The following is a 16,296-nucleotide window of genomic DNA, read 5'->3' on the forward strand; positions in this document are numbered from 1 at the left end:
GGGGGGCACGCTGGGGAGGTGGGGCGCAGCAGCCCTCCGCATCCCTGCCGATGCTGGGAGCGGGCAGGGGCCCGCGGGAGGCAGACAGAACCAACTGCAGGGTGACTTTGGCCGCCGACTGTACTGATGGAAAACGACGTGAGGGCAGTGGGGGAAACTGAGGCTGCGTCAGGTCTTTCTTTTCTATAGTAGCTGATTTTATTGTATTTTATGTCAGTCCACCCCGGAGTAAAAATTAAAAGGAAATAATTAGATCAAGAGCAGTTTGGCGCGTCACAGGGCAGCTAGAAACAAGTGAGGAGCCAAGAAGTCGCAGGTGCCAAAGCCACCACGTGCCCGGTCGCGTGGAGGGCCAGTGTCTGAGGTGGAAATTCAGGACACAGGAGGAAAAACTTTAAATTCCGATGAGCACAAAGAACCCCTCCCTGGGCTCCTGTGACTTTTTTTTTAAGCTACAGGCCAGTAGGAAGATGGCTGAAAGCCTAAACTGCCACCTCGCCACAGACTGCGTGCGCAGCCAAGAAGCTCATGAAAAGATGCCCAAGTCCTCCATCAGCAGCCACCGGAGTCGATGTCATCTCAGCAGAATGGCAGAGAGGGAAAGATACACCGGGGGGGCAGGGGGGGGTGGAGAAGGGGAACGGCAACCCCACAACCAAGACTGGGCTTGTATCCTGAACAATGAAGGACCCATCACAGGAATCACAAAAATGCCCAGCATCCAGAGGAGAGGGCATGTGGGCAACAGCCGACTAGGTGCCCGACCTCGTCACAGAACGGAAGTCACGGCGGGACGAGGCCCCTCAGAGCCGGTGTCGCATAGCTGAGGCCACTGCGGGGGATGGAGCGACGTCTGGCGTCTAGAAACGAACCCGCGGCTGTGGCCGGCTGTAGGCCAGGGTGCCGGCGCTGCTGTGACAAGCCTCCCTGGGCGAGCGGGTGGCACCCTCGCAGGGACACAGAGTCACTCGAAGTGGGTCACACCCACACATAAGGGCCACAACCACACAGCGTCCGGAAGGAAACACAGGAAGAAACGCTGTGACTGTGGGTTGGTTAGAGTTCTGAGACAACCCAGAAGCAAGCTCTGGAAAGAGAAGGGTAACACACCGGACTGCGTCAGAATTTACAACACTGTGCTTCAAAGATACTATTAAGAGGCGGAAAAGACAGGACAGCCCGGGAGCAATGGCTGCGGGTCACACATTGATAAAGGGCTCGCGCCCAGATTGCGTGAGCGTCACGGTTCCAGTAAGAAGGCGAGTCTGCTGACAGAGGCAGGGGGCTGGACACTCTGCCCAGCCCCCTCACGATGGCAGGCACAGACCTACTTGCTATGACCGACGGATGGATGGACGGACGGACCAGGAAGGGGGCCCCCGCGCCGGAGCTCCCCCCTGCGGGAGGTGGAGCAAAGCACTCCAGGAGAACTCAGCAGCTACCGAAAGAGCTCAACGAGAACTTACCGTGCCAGTCAGCAGCTCGGATCCTAGGTCTACCCGGGACAGAGGAAATCTCTGCTCAGGGCAGCAGCATCACAATCCCCAGAAACAGCCCAAATGTCCATCTACTGTGACTGTGTGAACAAAATGTGGCATGTTCACAGAACGGAGCACTTTCAGCATTAAAGAGAAACAAGCCCTCTGGTGTGTGAGCCTCCAATCACTACCCCAAGTGAAGAAGCCCAGATGTGAGTGGCCACGTACCCAGCACCCGCTGGACACCCGGTCAGGGCTGGGATGAAGCTCGCTGGGGCGCAGGCGCTGGAGGGAGTGGGGGATGGCAAAAGGGGTGTTTTCTGGGGGGATGAAATTCTCAAACTGGACTGTGGTGACATATGTACAACTCGACGCGTTTATTAAAATTAAGTTTCCAGTTCCAAATGAGTGAACTTTATATATGCAAATTACATGTCAATAAAATTCCTTTAATAATTCGTGATTTGAAAAAAAAAAACAAAACCAGCAGGGCCTCCCCGGTGGCGCGTCAGGCTAAAGCGCAGCACTATGAAGCTGCCCCGGCCCCCACAGCACGAGTTTGATCCCGGCCAGGGAGCGACCCACAGGGCGCAGCAGACCTCTCCTGCGGGCCTGCTGCTCCCCTCAGCAGTGGATTTCAGCCCCTCTGCTGCTCTGCTCCCCACTCTGGTGAAGCCTCTCACCCCCCCCACCTCTGGCCTGTACCCCAATTCTGTATGCATAAACAAACAAATCAAACCTATGGACAGAAATGAAGTTCTAACCCGAGGAATGCAATGCAGGGCTTTACACTCTTCTGATAGTAAGACGAACCAAGAGTGACGCTGTAGTACCTCTGTGGTAACTTAATGAGAAAAGGAGCACGGTACAAGAGCAGATCAAACAGAGTGAGCGGCCACAGATCACAGTGGGCTTGAATGACGTCGCAGACGAACAGGCGAGCGCCAGCTGACTCAGAGCAGACACCCTCAGCAGAGGCGTGATGGGGCTGGGCAGGACACAGCCAGGGCGACCCAGCGCCAAGGAGGCTCAGACCCACCCGGGCCAGCTCCAGCCCGTGCTGCGGTCACCCCGCCTTCCGAGTGCCCACGCCAAGGGCCTCGGCACTCTGCCCGCAGACTGGCTAAGTGGAAGCTGCGCGTGCCAGCAGTGCCAGGTGCCGGGCAGAGAGGAGGCAGAGCGGCCCGGCCAAGGGGCCAGGAAGGCTTGAGCCAGCAGTGCCCAGAGCGGGCACGTCAGAAGCAACGCAGACAGGCAGTGCCGAGCTCGCCCAGGCAGGGCCCATGCCCAGCACGTGTGGCGTGGCATCGCACGCTCGGCACGCGGCTATTTCAGCGGGGGATGACAGGCACTAGAGGCCGTGCAGCGGCGAGCACGGGCCTTGCACCAGGGCCAGAGCAGGGGCCGCGAAGAAGCAGGCCAGGGCAGCCGGCCGGCTGAGCCGAGCCCAAGGCCATTCACCGAGGACGCACCACGCGTCATTGATGGAGAGGAAGGGGCAGCCTGCCGTGCTGTGCACGCTTCACTGGTTCTGGCTAGTGGGTTCACAGCATGAAAACACCTCGCCTGTCTGGGCAGGAGCATGGGAAGAGAGATGAAAATGTCAAGAGAAAAATGGCAAGACCAGGGACTCCAGAAAGGAAGCTGGCAGGTGATCCGTGAGCCTGCACAAGTATTCAGAAACAGCTCTTCAGATTAGCAAGACGTAACTGGAAGCAGAAATGCAAAACACATAACCCGGTCACTAGAGGGAGAAAAACGACAACGTATTTAGAGCAATTTAACGGAAAGGCAGAGGCTTGTAAGAAAATGCAACCTTATAAGAAAACAAGATCGAGATGTACCAGCCAGGAAAGTGGCGAAGGGGTCAGCCAGCCCAAATTAACATGCAAGTGTAATTTCTGCCACCACCTCTTCCTGAACTAGACAAAGTTCCATGGATGCCTCAGAAGAGTTGGGGACCCAAGGCCTGTCCTGCCGCGGGAGGCACCCTCACCTGCAGTGAGAAAGGAGGGCGAAGGTGGGGAACAGCCTCAGCCCTGGAGGGGTGTGGGCCACCCGGAGGAACAGGGAAGGGAAGCCCCAGGGTGTAGTGGGCTCCGGGGCGCTCACCGCAGGGGACGGGGCCAGGCCGGGGGCGGCTGCGGGGCTCGGCAGAGGCCAAGAGACGCGTGCCCACCCAGCAGCCAGCAGGGTGCTGCCAGGCGGGCCCACACGCCTGCCTCCCCTGGCCACCGCACCTTCGGGCAGGACGTGGGCCCCAGCAGTGCAGGGCTGGCCTGCTCCAGGTGGGCCACTGCTGGGGGCGCCACTCGGAGGGCAGGCTGGTCAGACGCCCGCCGGCGTGTGCTGCGCTGGGCTTCCGGCCGGAGGCCGAGGCCAAGCCCGCGGCCATGGTGAGGGCGGCTGGCGCCAGCCAGGCATGAGCCCCCGCCCGCCCCGCCTGAGCAGGCCCACAGGCAGCTCTGCCCGTCACCGGACAGCACACACGAGGGCGCCGCTGCGGGTTTCCGCACTAGAGCACCCGACGTTTTCTTCATATAGCAGAACTAGTGTTAGTTTCAGCAAATATAAAGTTTTTGGGGATCCCACCTGACTTTAGGGCTCTTACCCTACTGCCCTCCAATTGCAAAGCCTCCTACTGGAGACTCGCGGTTGAACACCGCGGAGGAAAGGAGGGGCTGGCGCACAGAGCGTCTGCGGCGGTCACCAGCCGGTCACCAGCCACCGCGGGGGTGCCTGGGGACAGCGCCCTGCGGTGCTCGTGCCAGAGCGCCAGACAGCAGCCCTGCTGGGCCCAGGTGCAGCGTGGGGACCCCGCCCTCACTGTGGGGCTCTACGGTGGGGGGGCTGTGCGCAACCCAGCCATGTGATGACGACTAGCAAAAGGGGGCCTCCCCTCCTTGTCTCTTCAGTGAGTCATACCTGTGACGCTCCCGTGACCTGACCTCGCCTCCAGCAGCGTCAGGCGGCCAGCAAGGTGGGGCAGCCGGCCGGCCCCTCAGTGAGGGAGGAGCGCGCCCCAGGCCGCCCCCGCTGCGGCCCCAGCAGACTCTCCACGGGGCGCACATCCCCGAGAGGACACCCGCCCGGAGGCAGGCAGAGCGGTACCTTTCAAGGACGGCAGCTTCTGGAGCTCTCTGTTGCTGCTGATGCTGAAGCGGGAGGAGCTCTGCCGCTTCTCCTTCTTCGCGATGGGCTGGGCCAGTGGCACCTTTATCTTACTGGACACTGCGGACGGGGGGGCGAGGCTGTTCTTCCTGCTGGGAATCTGTTTCCAAACAGAAACACACACACTGAGCATGTGGCGCGGCCGCAGTCACGGCACATGCAGTGCGCGGAGCGGACACTCGCCTCGGACGCCTCCCCGCGACACGCCGCCTGCGCTCCTGGAGCTCCAGACCGCACCCCGCGGCGCTGGCACGGCTGCGCTCACGTCTCACCGAACCCGACTCACAAATATCCGCCAACCGGGCCGACGCTGCGAGCTCAGCAATGACCCCGGAGGCGGCACATTCAGCGCTGGCGTCTGCGGCCGGCTCCCCAGCTCCCCGAAGGGATGGGGTCCGGGGCGCGGCAAGGGGGCCCTGAGCCCCGCTGGTCTGGACAGCACAGGACGCGGCCGCAGAGGCCGGGGCCGGAGCGGGCCGGAGCGGCAGCGAGGCCCCGCCAGCATGCACGCGGCGTCCAGACGCCGGAGCGGCACTTGCCGTGGGCGCCAAGGACGCAGCCGGGCCACAGCGCTGCCGAGGCGCCTGGCAGGCACACGGGTGTGCGCTCTGGAGCCACCAAACCCGGCGTCACAGGACTCGGTGCTGCCACCTGCAACAGCTCTCACCCTGTCAGGCTGCCGGGATCTCGGCTCTGCATCTGCCACTGGGCGCACCCTGTGTGTGGTGCCCGGCACCGATGGCGCCACACGCCTGGGCGAGGCGCCGACTGGCAAGCAGAGCGGCCGCAGCCGGGGCAGAAGCGGCCGAGCAGGGCCTGGAGCCCCATGGGCGGCAGGGCAGGCCGCGCTTGCCCACTTGTCAGCCAGCCCTGCCGCTCCTCAGTGCCCCACCTCGGTCTGCCCACAGGGCCGGGCCCACCGCCAGCCTGGTGCGGGAAGCGGCCAGGCCAGGCTCCTCTGGAGGGCGGACACCAACCGATGCTCTCATTCCTGAGTGAAGTTTTTGCTAAGAAACAGGCGTCACCTGAAAGGGAGTTCAGGGCACACTGTTCCCAGTCTGCAGCTTTTTCCTCCAAATGGGGCTCCCTGGGCCCGACAGGGGCATAGTCACTCTGTCCCCTGATGGTGACATGTGGGCCTTGCTTCCCCAACCCCACCAAAGGCCCATCCTCCGTGGAATTCCCCAAGGCCCGATGCCCCAAGAAAGGCAGTTCCAGCCCAGTGAGGCCTCTGTTCTCGGCAAGAGTGTGAGGTGCTGGGAGCCGAGGGAGTGGGCGCGGCGGCGAGAATCTTCTTCTGCTTGCCTGCTCTGAGATGGACAGGACTGGAGAGGGGCCGCCAAAGGGCCTGCGAGTGCAGGGGTGTGGACGGAACAGAGGTCTGGCCAGTAGTCACCTAGGAGCCCCTGGCTCGAGGACAGGATGAGCTGGACGTGCCACCCGAGCCAGAATGCCCAGGGGCAGCGTTTGGGGGCCTCTTCCCCTTCGCACGTCCTCCATGCTGGTAGCCCTCTTCCTCCTCCCCAACTCTGACCCTCTGCATCTTCTGTTAGGCTCATCAACACCTGAGCTCTGGTCTTCCTGGTCACTGTCTGCGCACCCACAGTCAGGAAGGCCCCGGTGCCAGCAGGGGTCCTGGAGAGAGAGCTTGGGGATGGTGGGGGACGTGGGCAGGGTTCAGGGGAGCAGGGGGGAAGCTGCAGCCATGGTGGGGCTTCTGAAGGGCTGTGACCAGGCCCAGGGCCTAGAAGCTTGTGGCCTCCAGCGTCCCACCTAAATCTGAACAAGCCTTGAGGTCTAACCACCTGTTTCCTGGCAACACCAGGAGAGGGAACTGAACTGACCTTCAGGGGTGCAACCCCTGGACACAGAGCTGGGGGAAGTCACAGCGGTTCCCAGCTGCAGCCCTGCGGATGCAGGGTGGGGCACAGGCCTGCACAGGTTGGCACAGCACCTGGCCCGACCTAGCCCGCATGTCCTGCCCCTTCCCCAGGGGTGACAACCCAAGGGTCTCTGGACCGTCCCACGTCCCCGGGGACCTGTCCTCGGTTGAGAGCCACACCCATCATGCAGGTGCCAACCCAAGCACACAGGGCCCCTGCAGACTGGCGGGGGTGAGGACCATATGGGGCAGGCACCACCTGGGTCTGGATAGCAGGTTCGAGGGAGGGAGGGAGCTGCCCGCGTGTGCCGGCAGAGGGGGGCCGCAGCATGGCTGAGACTCACGGACGGGACGAGACGAGACGAGACGAGACGAGACGAGACGAGACGAGACGAGACGAGACGAAGCTCTCACACGAACAGCCACGTGTGAGGCCACTTAGGGGCGTGTTTGAGTGTGTGTGAAACTACAATGATAACGTGTAAGGACTGCCAACGCTGGAGAATGGCCTCGGGGGGTTCACCCTGCCTCCCCTGACCTCTAGGAAGGCAGCAGCCCAGAGCTGGCATCTTAGCAAAGCAGCTGCTGCTCCGGACAGTCAGCACAAGTTGGTTTCTCCCCAACTCTCCCTTGGTCTGTTCCCAGAAGTTCCTTCCTAAGACTGATGTCAGACTCCTCTCCTGCTCAAAGGTCATCTGTGCCTCTCTCCCGCCCTCAGGAGAGCCCCGGACCTCTCAGGATGCACTCCAGGCCTGTCTCTGGCCCTGTGGGCTGCCAGCTTTCCCAGTCTCCTGCCTCCGGGCCCACCCCACCCACAGGCCTCCTGGGCACCCTCAGGCTCCTGTCCCAGGATCTGTCCTTGGACGTGAACTGCCACCGCCTCTTCCCAGGAGCCCCAACCCCAGCTCTGAAAACACTCGCGTGCCCCTCGAGACCTGGAGCGTGCCAGCACGCAGATGCAGCCACCCTGGCGCTCGTCAGGCCGCCGGCTCAGGAGTACCATGCTTTGGCCTTGTGGACTTTTGGGGAGCAGGACAGCGCCATCTGTCACGCAGCCACCAGACCCAGGGGCTGCCAAGCCTTCTTCCCACAACCCTGGTCTTGGCTCCTGTCTTCACCCCCCTGCTCCCTGCGCACAGGCCTCACTCCAGGGGGACCAAGCTGCCCGCGCTCCTCAGAGCATTCTCGGCAGCATGGTGCCGCGCAAGCACGGACACTGAGGTCTGCGGAGCAGGACTCGGCCACGGCCACCCAGCGGGACAGGACAGTGTCTCTGGCGTGTGCTACCAGGACACCAGAGCATCACATGCAGGAGAGGGCCGGGCCCTACCTCATACCCTACACAAAGAGTGACTCAAAACAGATCGGTGACCTCAGGGTGAGAGCTGAAACTGTGAAACTCTTAGAAGAAACTGAAAGACGTAAATCTTTAAGAACTGACAGTAGTTTCTTAGCTGTGATACCACAACACAAGAAGTAACAGCAAAAACAAGCTGGACTTCAAGGATTTATACATTTTGTGCACCACAGGACACTCTTAAGAAAATGAAAAGAACAGAAATAATCAAAATAAAAGAGAGTGAAAAGAAAAGGCACCGGATGGGAGAAGTCTCGCGAGCCCGCCAAGGACAGACCAGCCGCTCAGCTAAACGGGGGCAGGACTGGGCGGCCGGCTCTGTGCACACACCATGGCCAGCGTGGCCGCCCGCTGCCCTGACGCGGCGGCCCTGAGGACGCGGAGAGAGGGAGCCCCGCCACCTGGCACTGGGGGCAGACAGCCTGGCCCCTGAAACCAAAGTCACACGCGTCCCGGCAGCCCCACCCTAGATGTACACCCCAAAGCACAGACAGGGGCTCAAGCCACAGCCTGTACATTGGCACCCCCAGAGGCCCGGGCTGGGGGGTGATGGGACAGACCAAACGCGCCTACACAGACTGGAGTGCTCGCAAGGAAAACTGAAAAAACAAAGCAAGGAAGGAATGAAGCAGCGACACTGGCTGGGGCTGGGCCTGGAGACTTGCTTGGTACTGTGACTCCATTTACATGGGGCGGCCCCGGGGAGGAAATCGGAGCTTGAGAAAGCCAGGGAAGGGGGTGGGTGTCACAGGCTCATGACACACTCATGTTCTGGAGGGAACGCCCACTTTGTCTATGTGCACGTTACGGCGGGTTTAGGGGGCCCCTCCCACCCCGGGTAGAAGCAGAGCCCCTGTCCTGTCTGCTCTCTGGACACCTCCGCCCTCACCCTGGTGCAGGAGGCAGGTGCCGACGGCACGCACAGCGAGTGGGGTGCTGGGTGGGAGGACAGACGGCGAGAGGAGACTAGGCTGGACAGTGAGATACAACACTAGGAGAAATACTCATCAGCCCCCCAGATCGCAGCCAGGCGGACAGGGTGAGAGCTGGGCGCTCCCTGTGCAGAGCCTCATGCAGAGAACTCGGGGTGGGGGGTGGGGCCTCAGGGTGGGACCAGAGGAGGGGGAGAAGGGTGCTGTCGGACTGGGGCCGAGGCCAGTTCCCAATGCTCCAGGCAGCCTGTGCGTTGAGCTGCACCGCCTGAGGGGAGCAGGGCTGTGGGGCTCCCCTAGGCTCCGGAGAAGGTCCCGTGCTGCCTGTAGCTGACGGCTCCCGGCCAGATGCCTGCACAGCTGGGCAGCGGCCCCAGCACTGAGAGAAGCAAACCCAGCGGCAGGGTCACAGTGCTGCTGCCTCTGGGCTCGCAGGCGTCGCATTCAAGCGCCGGGCCTCGTCCCTGCCACTCGGGTGCCTCCCTGCACGACACTGCTCCTCAGTTCACAGCCAGGAGAACGCGGTATTGGACAGGTCAGGGCGAATCACTGGTCTCGACTGCTTCTAGGTGGCGAGCCGACACCACTGCAAAGGAATGCCTCAGGCTGGGCATCACTGCTGCTGGGCCTGCCCGCTGAGACCCTGCAACAATGGCGCCCGGTCCCTCACAAACAGGTTCGCCAAGGACAGACTCTGACTTGGCTGCCCTAGGCCAGGGTTTAGCAAACTGGGCCCTCGGGTTGAAGCTGGCCCCTGGCCCCAGAGCCCAGGGGCTGTGACCGTTAAGACCCTAACGCATTTACTATAAACACCTAAACACCTTGACAGAGAAAGTCTCCTGCACTAGGCCAGCCACTCCTGGCTGAGAGAGAGGTGAAAGGAACAACGGAAGAGATTTCCCCATGAAGGCAGGCCATGCACTCGCACCGGTCGGCAGGCCCCTGGAGCTCCCGATCCCAGTGACAAGGGAAGGGGCAGTTGCCAACTTGAGCCACAGAAAGAGCTGCACGGGGCTGGTGCATCTAAGGACAAGCGCCTCGGCAGATGCCTGCAGGGCAACAAGCAGATGGTGGGTGGGGTGGGCCAGCAAGGCAGAGGCGACTTCCACGTGGAAACCACTGAGGGTAAGGCTGGCGGGATGTGCAGGTGCTCGGCCCAGGGGCAGGCTGAGCATGAGGAGAGGTTGAAGAGATAAACTCTGGGCTGAATACCAGGGTGTCCACAGCCACCGAGCCCGTGGGCACGGCCCAGCCAGCCAGGGTATGGAAGGAAGGAGACCAAGGCACCCAGGGCCATCTGAGATTGCTGGCTGGCCTGCTCCACGCAATAAAGGCCTGGCCCAGGCCCACAGGCAGCAGCCAGCTGACAAGCCCCCAAGACCAGAGCCCCGGGCCTCGCTCAGCACCACAGAGACAGGCCTATCTCCCCAGCGGTCCACTTCCTTCTCTCTGGCCACCCTGCAACAGTGTGAAATGTGCTATTTCACACTAACAGGAGTGACAGCTGATAAAAGTCAACTACCATCCCCCATGTTAGAATTCCCTGGAGACACCCTGGTCCCTAAGCAGCTCTGCCCCCCAGAATGAGCTTCCTGTGAGGCCATTTGTCCCGTCAGCTGTGGCACCGCGGCACCACTTGGCCCGTGAGAGAGAAGACTGAATTTTCGAACTTCATTTCGTCGTCACTGCTGGTACCTCCAAGCCAGGCCCGACCCCCTCACCCCCCAGCTGCGGACACGCCCACTGGGGAAAACCAGCCTCGGGCAGCCCCTGGCGAAGCTGGTTCCAGGAATGAGGACCCTGAGTCCTCCAAACTGGGCAGCGCCTCCCCTGCGCCCAGAGACCCTGGGCCGCCTGCCTGCCCCAGCCCCCCAAGGAAGGCAGTGTGGGCTAGGGTCTGGGAGTTCCACGGGTGCCCAGCACCTTCACGCCCAGCCCAAGGCCAGGCTGACCCGGTGGGAGCCCAACGTTTTAAAGAAGCTTTGGACGCCTTACGGCTGGAGTCTTCCAGCAAGTTCGTCCCAGTGACCGCACAGAGTGGTCCTGCACCCGCTGTTGAGCTGACCACACAGCGCCCCCCCCCCCATGGAGCTGGGGCGCTCGCCGAGTTCACAGCTGCATCACCAGGGCCCCAGCTTCCTCCAGAAAACAGCAAACGGGGTGGTTCCCGATCAGGCACTTGTCATTTCTTCTGAGAATGACCCAGGAGGAAGGGAACCTTCACTGGATGGGCACGGTGGCTGCGCCCACGAGCACCCCACCCGCTTTCTGGAACACTGTGATAGCCGTCTGCGGGGTCTCTCAGAGCACCTGGCCCACTGCAGCGGGCTGATCGTCTCAGGGAAGTGAAGGGGGCCGGGCCCCTCCTGGGTCCCAAGCATCCAGAAAGAACAGGAGTCACATGTCAGAGGAAAGAGGGAAAGGTTGTCAGCAGGCGAGGCCTACGCACCGTGAGATGCTCAGACAAGCGTCTCCCCTCCCCAGGGCACAGCTGAGAAGGCGTGTTAAGGTACGTGTGTACATTCCACGGAGAAGCACTCCGAAAGTCCATGTAAAATAGACACAGCGCTGAAGAGCACCTCGGAACGCTTCTGTTTAAGGAAATTCCATGGCAGGATGCTTGGGGTAAGCCAAGGTCTCCGGTCGCTGCTCCTTGCCACTGACCTCTGGTGGGCTGCGAGGGCAAAGTCAAAGCAAAACCACAATACTCGTCTAAAGCTTTCAGAGGGTGTTCCAAGACCTCAGGGCCAAGATCTTCTGCTTCGGTAGAATGCGACTTGCTTACAGCCGATCGCACAGAATGAGCCAAAGGGCGGCAGGAGACTCCCCTGCTTGCACGCGGCAGTCCCGACGCTCAGCCAACTGACCGCGGCTCTGCTTCTCCAAGCACAGCCAGGCTCACCCTGTCCCCCCAAGCATGCTGCAGAGGAGTCAGTCGCGCTGGGGGTGTCTCCAGGGTGCTTTGGGGAGGCTCCGGGGCAGCCGCACAAACCTAAGGTGGCAATGCAGGGCGGTAAGAAACTGCCCCCTTGCCCCGCAGGGTGCCTGAGCCGGGCTGAGGGGTGGAGGGCGCAGACGGGCGGCAGAGGGCCACACAGCTGCTCTCCAAGTGTGGGCTCGGGACCCCAAGGGTTCCTCGGACCCTTCCAGGCAGCACGGAGTCCAAACTGGCTCATCCCTGACAGCCCAGGAGACACTTTGCCTCAGAACCCTGTGAGGGTTTTTCAGAGGCCTCAAGACGCGCAACGGCAGGCGCACAGGCGCAGGAGTGGTGCCGAGCGGCTGGAATAGCAGTGCTGTGATGCTCAGGGAGCTGCTAGAGGCCATGTTTTCAGTAAAATATGTCCGTCATGTGGCCACACCATCAGCATATTACTTTAGATGAATTAAGAAACGCTTAAGTTTTCCCATTTTAATTGCTAGGCTTTAAACGTCAGTTCAAAGTTTAACTAGGGAAGGCTGGCAGGCAGGACCCACCCAACAGCTCGCTGGGCTCCATGCCCATTCTCAGAGGGAAGGGTGCCCCGCCATCCTTGAGGAAGGCAGTGTGTGCCAGGCGCGATTGGCCAGCAAACGCACATGCTGTGGGGCAGTGGTCCCCGCGGTGCCAGGGGAAAGTCCAGGACTAGAGGGCGGGCAGCCTGGTCCAAGGGAGTGACCATGTGGGAAGCTCCCGAGTCTACCGAGGCGTGAGCAGGAGCTGGAGTGGTGATACCTCTGGGAGGGGCCCGCTGCTCCCCACCTCTGGGCAGCAGCTGCCCAGCTGCGTCCCAGCACCACCCAGGGCCTTCCACTGTACAAGTCAGCCCCTGCTGAGACCCCGTGGTCCTGGTCTGAGCCATGACAGAGCCACGAAATGCACGCACTCCATCTGCTCCATCGCAATGACGTGACTTTCCTGGAACAGCCAGAAAGACGAGTCCCTGGGCCTCTGAGTCCCCCAGAGCCAGTGCTGGGCTGGTGGGGTAAAGTCGGAAGACAGGAGGGCCGGGAGGCTCCCGGAAGCTGAGCTCAGAACTCAGCCACGCCGTGGGTGCTGGTCTTCTGGGCGAGTGGCGCTGGGGACACTCCACTCAGGGTGGTGACCACAGCTGTGCTCCCAGGAAGCACACGTAATTGAGAGCACAAGGCCAGCTCACTTCCGTTACACAGCAGTGACTTTGAGACATGCTGGAAGATATTTTTCCAGAAAAGGTTTTATGTTAAGGGGTAATGGGTGTTGTCATTAGCTGACTTTTGTAAATACTGTGGGCGGGAGCAGCCTGCAGGGGAAAGGGGCTAGGGCGGAGGTAGGAGGCAGCAAGAATAGCCCACAGGCCCGGCGGATTCCTGTTCTCTCCTCGGCAGAGTTGCTGCAGCAAGCCCCAGCACAGCGGCACCACGGAGCCCAGCCAGTCTCTGGCTGCGTGCACCCCGCTCTACGGACGCACGAGCTCCTGTATGACGCAGCTCTGGCGCCGCTCACCCACCAGGAGACAACAGCGCCACCGACGCCGTGGCCTGACCTGACACTCCCGATCGGGCCTTCGGCATCCGAGCAGCTTTTAAGAATCTCAACATGATGTGGATATTACCCTGAGAGCGGCTGCTTGGAGGCGAGCTCCCTCTGTCCACTGGAGCCTCCTGCCCTCCCGCCTCACACACGCTGAGAAACACGGTGGTGGCAATGTCCTGCAGAAACCTTACTTCTAGGGCACACGTGGCTAAGCAAGTTGGAATGAGACACTGTTTGACAGAGAACAAAAAAAAAAAAAGTTCCCGTGCCCGTTATCAAGGAGTAGAAAGTTCTATGAAATGGTAAAAATGAGCACAGCAACAGGGGTGACCCTTCCTGGCATTTCATGACAAAGATACAGCTCCCTATTCTCTCAGGGGTGAGCCCACCCGCACTGCAGTCAGGGGTGCCCATAGCCAGGATGCATCAAGTCACATGAGCGCGATGAGGGACCAACCCATGGGGTGGGGGCCGTCGCTCGTGGGCCTGGGAGCGGGTTCGCCGGCTAGCTTCGTCCCGCTTGGAAGGGCCACCCAGACCACACCACCTGCCTTCCTGGACCTCACATTCCTGCCTCAAAATCCAAGCCACTGGGATCCGCTTTTTGCTTAGAAAACGGCCCCGTGGTGGGCCACCGTCTCCCGTGCTCGGTGAGGACAGAGACTGGATTTCATTCTACGGACTTGTCACATCCCTGACACAGGCGTGGACTCCAACGTCACCAGGTTCTGAACGTTCCCTCTGCTGGCATGACCTCACAAGCCGGAGCCTCTGGCACCGACCTGTTTTGCATATCTCTCAGCCTGTGGAGCCCCGGGGGCGCTGACTGGGAAAGGGGGCAATGCTGGGAAGGCCGGAGCAAGCCTCTCTGAACAGCGGCGCAGTGAAAGCGCAGAGTAACTGGAGACAGGAGGGAGGATGGCGGCGAGGTTCGAGTCACCGGCATGGGTTCATGAGTGGGTGGAACCAGAAGCCAAGAAGTGAGACGAAGACAGGCAGAGAGATGACGAGAGCAGAGTGAGGCCGACTCAGGCGAGGCGAGCGGGAGCCCCGAGGTGCGTTCCCACAAGATGGCTCACAGCTAGGGCCCGGTCCTGCTAGCGGCCCAGGGCAGGGGAGCCGCGCCGGGACCTGTCAGTGGTGGGCCGAGCGCTGCACTCTGGCTCCGCTGCGCCAGAGCAATACAGGGACACGCAGGGCATCGTGGGGCACCATAGGGTCACCCTGATGACAGTACCGCGCGGAGTGGGGCGGGGGGGATCTCTGCGGGGGGCTCCCTGAGGTGGCGCTCTCAGGTTCAGACTTAACATTATTCACTCCAACAGCCAGATTCTTTCCATGAAACAGGAATGCACAGACCATGCACACTGCTCACCCTTTGGGACAGTAGCAGAGAAAGGAGACAGGCCTGTGACAGAGAAAGGTCCAGCCGTATCATTAGGAAGTCTCAGCAGCTTTAATGAAAGATCACAAGCCAAAAGAAGAGGAGAAATACACACTTCCGTAGAGGGACTAAATTCCATCTAGTTAATTCCATGCAGCAATACAGCAAGTATCAGTCGGTCAAATGCAAAATGCCACATAAAACTTGATTGTCTGCTATAAAAACAGGGCAGGAGAGGCTGGCACGGATAATTCTTAACTATTGGTATTTAAGGAACCTTTGAGTTTGTTGCTTTTTGCTTTGGGAGGGTAAGACATTTGCTGGAGTAAACCACCTGTGAAGAGGAGGGAGGTGGCGAATGAGCCAGCCCACAAGAAAAAACACAACCAAGGCCAGGAAAAGATCAGGCCTCTCTGAGTTTCCCAGACAGACACCAGCAGGTTCTAATTTGGCTCACAGGGAGGGAACTGACACTTGCAAATCAGTGTCTGTGTGATAAGCCAGGGGCCTCCAGGAGCCAGCCCTGGAGAAGACAGCCCTGACCAGCTCCTTGGCTACCCAAGGGCCGGTGTGCTCTGCTGGGCGGGGGGACCGCAGCACCCGGGTCACAACTGTCTCAGGGAAGAAAAGGCCAGTGCCCCTTCTACAAACGTTCACAGCTCAGGAAGGACACCCCCACCCAGGACACAGCCCCTCATTACTCCAGCTTCTTCAGAGTCCCCAAAGCCAAGAAGTCAGAGCTGCGGAGAAAGAGTGGGAAAGAGGACAGAAGATGGCACAGAAATATCAAAACTAGATAAGCCAACATGTAGCAACATCATGGGGGAAAGAGGGGAAGGAAGCAGACAGACATTAGTGGTAAAAAAGGGAAACCAGTAGTGAAGATTGCACCCCGGAACACCGGCCGTGGGCCTCTGGGCGAGGGACCTGGTGTTGGCAAAGAGAGGAAGGGGCTGGTCTGAGACCAACAGGCAGGCGGGGCCACGGCTTGGACAGGCTAGTCACTGCAGGGGGGGGAGGTTTGGGGGGAAGACCTTAAAAAGACACGCCTCCAAACACTCAGAGGCTCTCCTAACAGAATAATAAAAACCTGAGCAACTAAAATTGAGGACTATAGAATGACCCTAGGAGGAAAAATCTCCTACATGGGGAACACATTTTAGAAGACCCCAGGTTGTCACCCTCAACTGTTCTGCCCTAAGTGAGATGTGCATGCCAGACGGGAAGGAATAAATGAGAAGTTACCTCTGATTCTACTGTGTCTGGTCCTTCTTTAGAACTTTTCCCACTTTTCCCTGCCTTGGATGGTTCCTGGGAAACAGCAAACACAATCAATTAGGCTTCTGGGTGCCGAGACACTACACCCCACCTACACCCCCCCCACCCCGACCACGTTTAGCCAGGAGCCCGAGGGGGATCAGCCGTTCCCGCCGCCGCAGCGCTGACAGCGCGCCCCGCCCGAGCCAACCCAGGTCCCCTCGCCTTTTTTCTGTACGTTTTTGGAGTTGAAAACTTTAAGCAGAAATACAGAAATTCAAACGTACACGGTGCTCCTGGCGTTCTCAGAGATCCACATCACAGCCCTTTCCTCCTTCCC

General features: G+C 60.4%; 1 protein-coding gene across 1 annotated transcript in view; it reads right to left on the minus strand.

Annotated features, from left to right (window-relative positions):
* Positions 1-11,420, minus strand: part of LOC101622109 (serine/threonine-protein phosphatase 2A 56 kDa regulatory subunit gamma isoform) — a 69,170-nt gene extending 57,750 nt beyond the window's left edge. The window contains exons 1-2 of the mRNA XM_012724592.1: positions 11,270-11,420; positions 4,590-4,749 (exon numbers count right to left, since the gene is read on the minus strand). Coding sequence (XP_012580046.1) covers positions 4,590-4,749; positions 11,270-11,371 — 262 coding nt within the window. The 5' untranslated portion in view covers positions 11,372-11,420. The remainder of the gene's footprint in view (positions 1-4,589; positions 4,750-11,269) is intronic.
* Positions 11,421-16,296: the final 4,876 nt, after the last annotated feature.

The sequence above is a fragment of the Condylura cristata genome, unplaced genomic scaffold (assembly GCF_000260355.1).
Source record: "Condylura cristata isolate star-nosed mole 26May11 unplaced genomic scaffold, ConCri1.0 scaffold00013, whole genome shotgun sequence".
Taxonomy (NCBI): domain Eukaryota; kingdom Metazoa; phylum Chordata; class Mammalia; order Eulipotyphla; family Talpidae; genus Condylura; species Condylura cristata.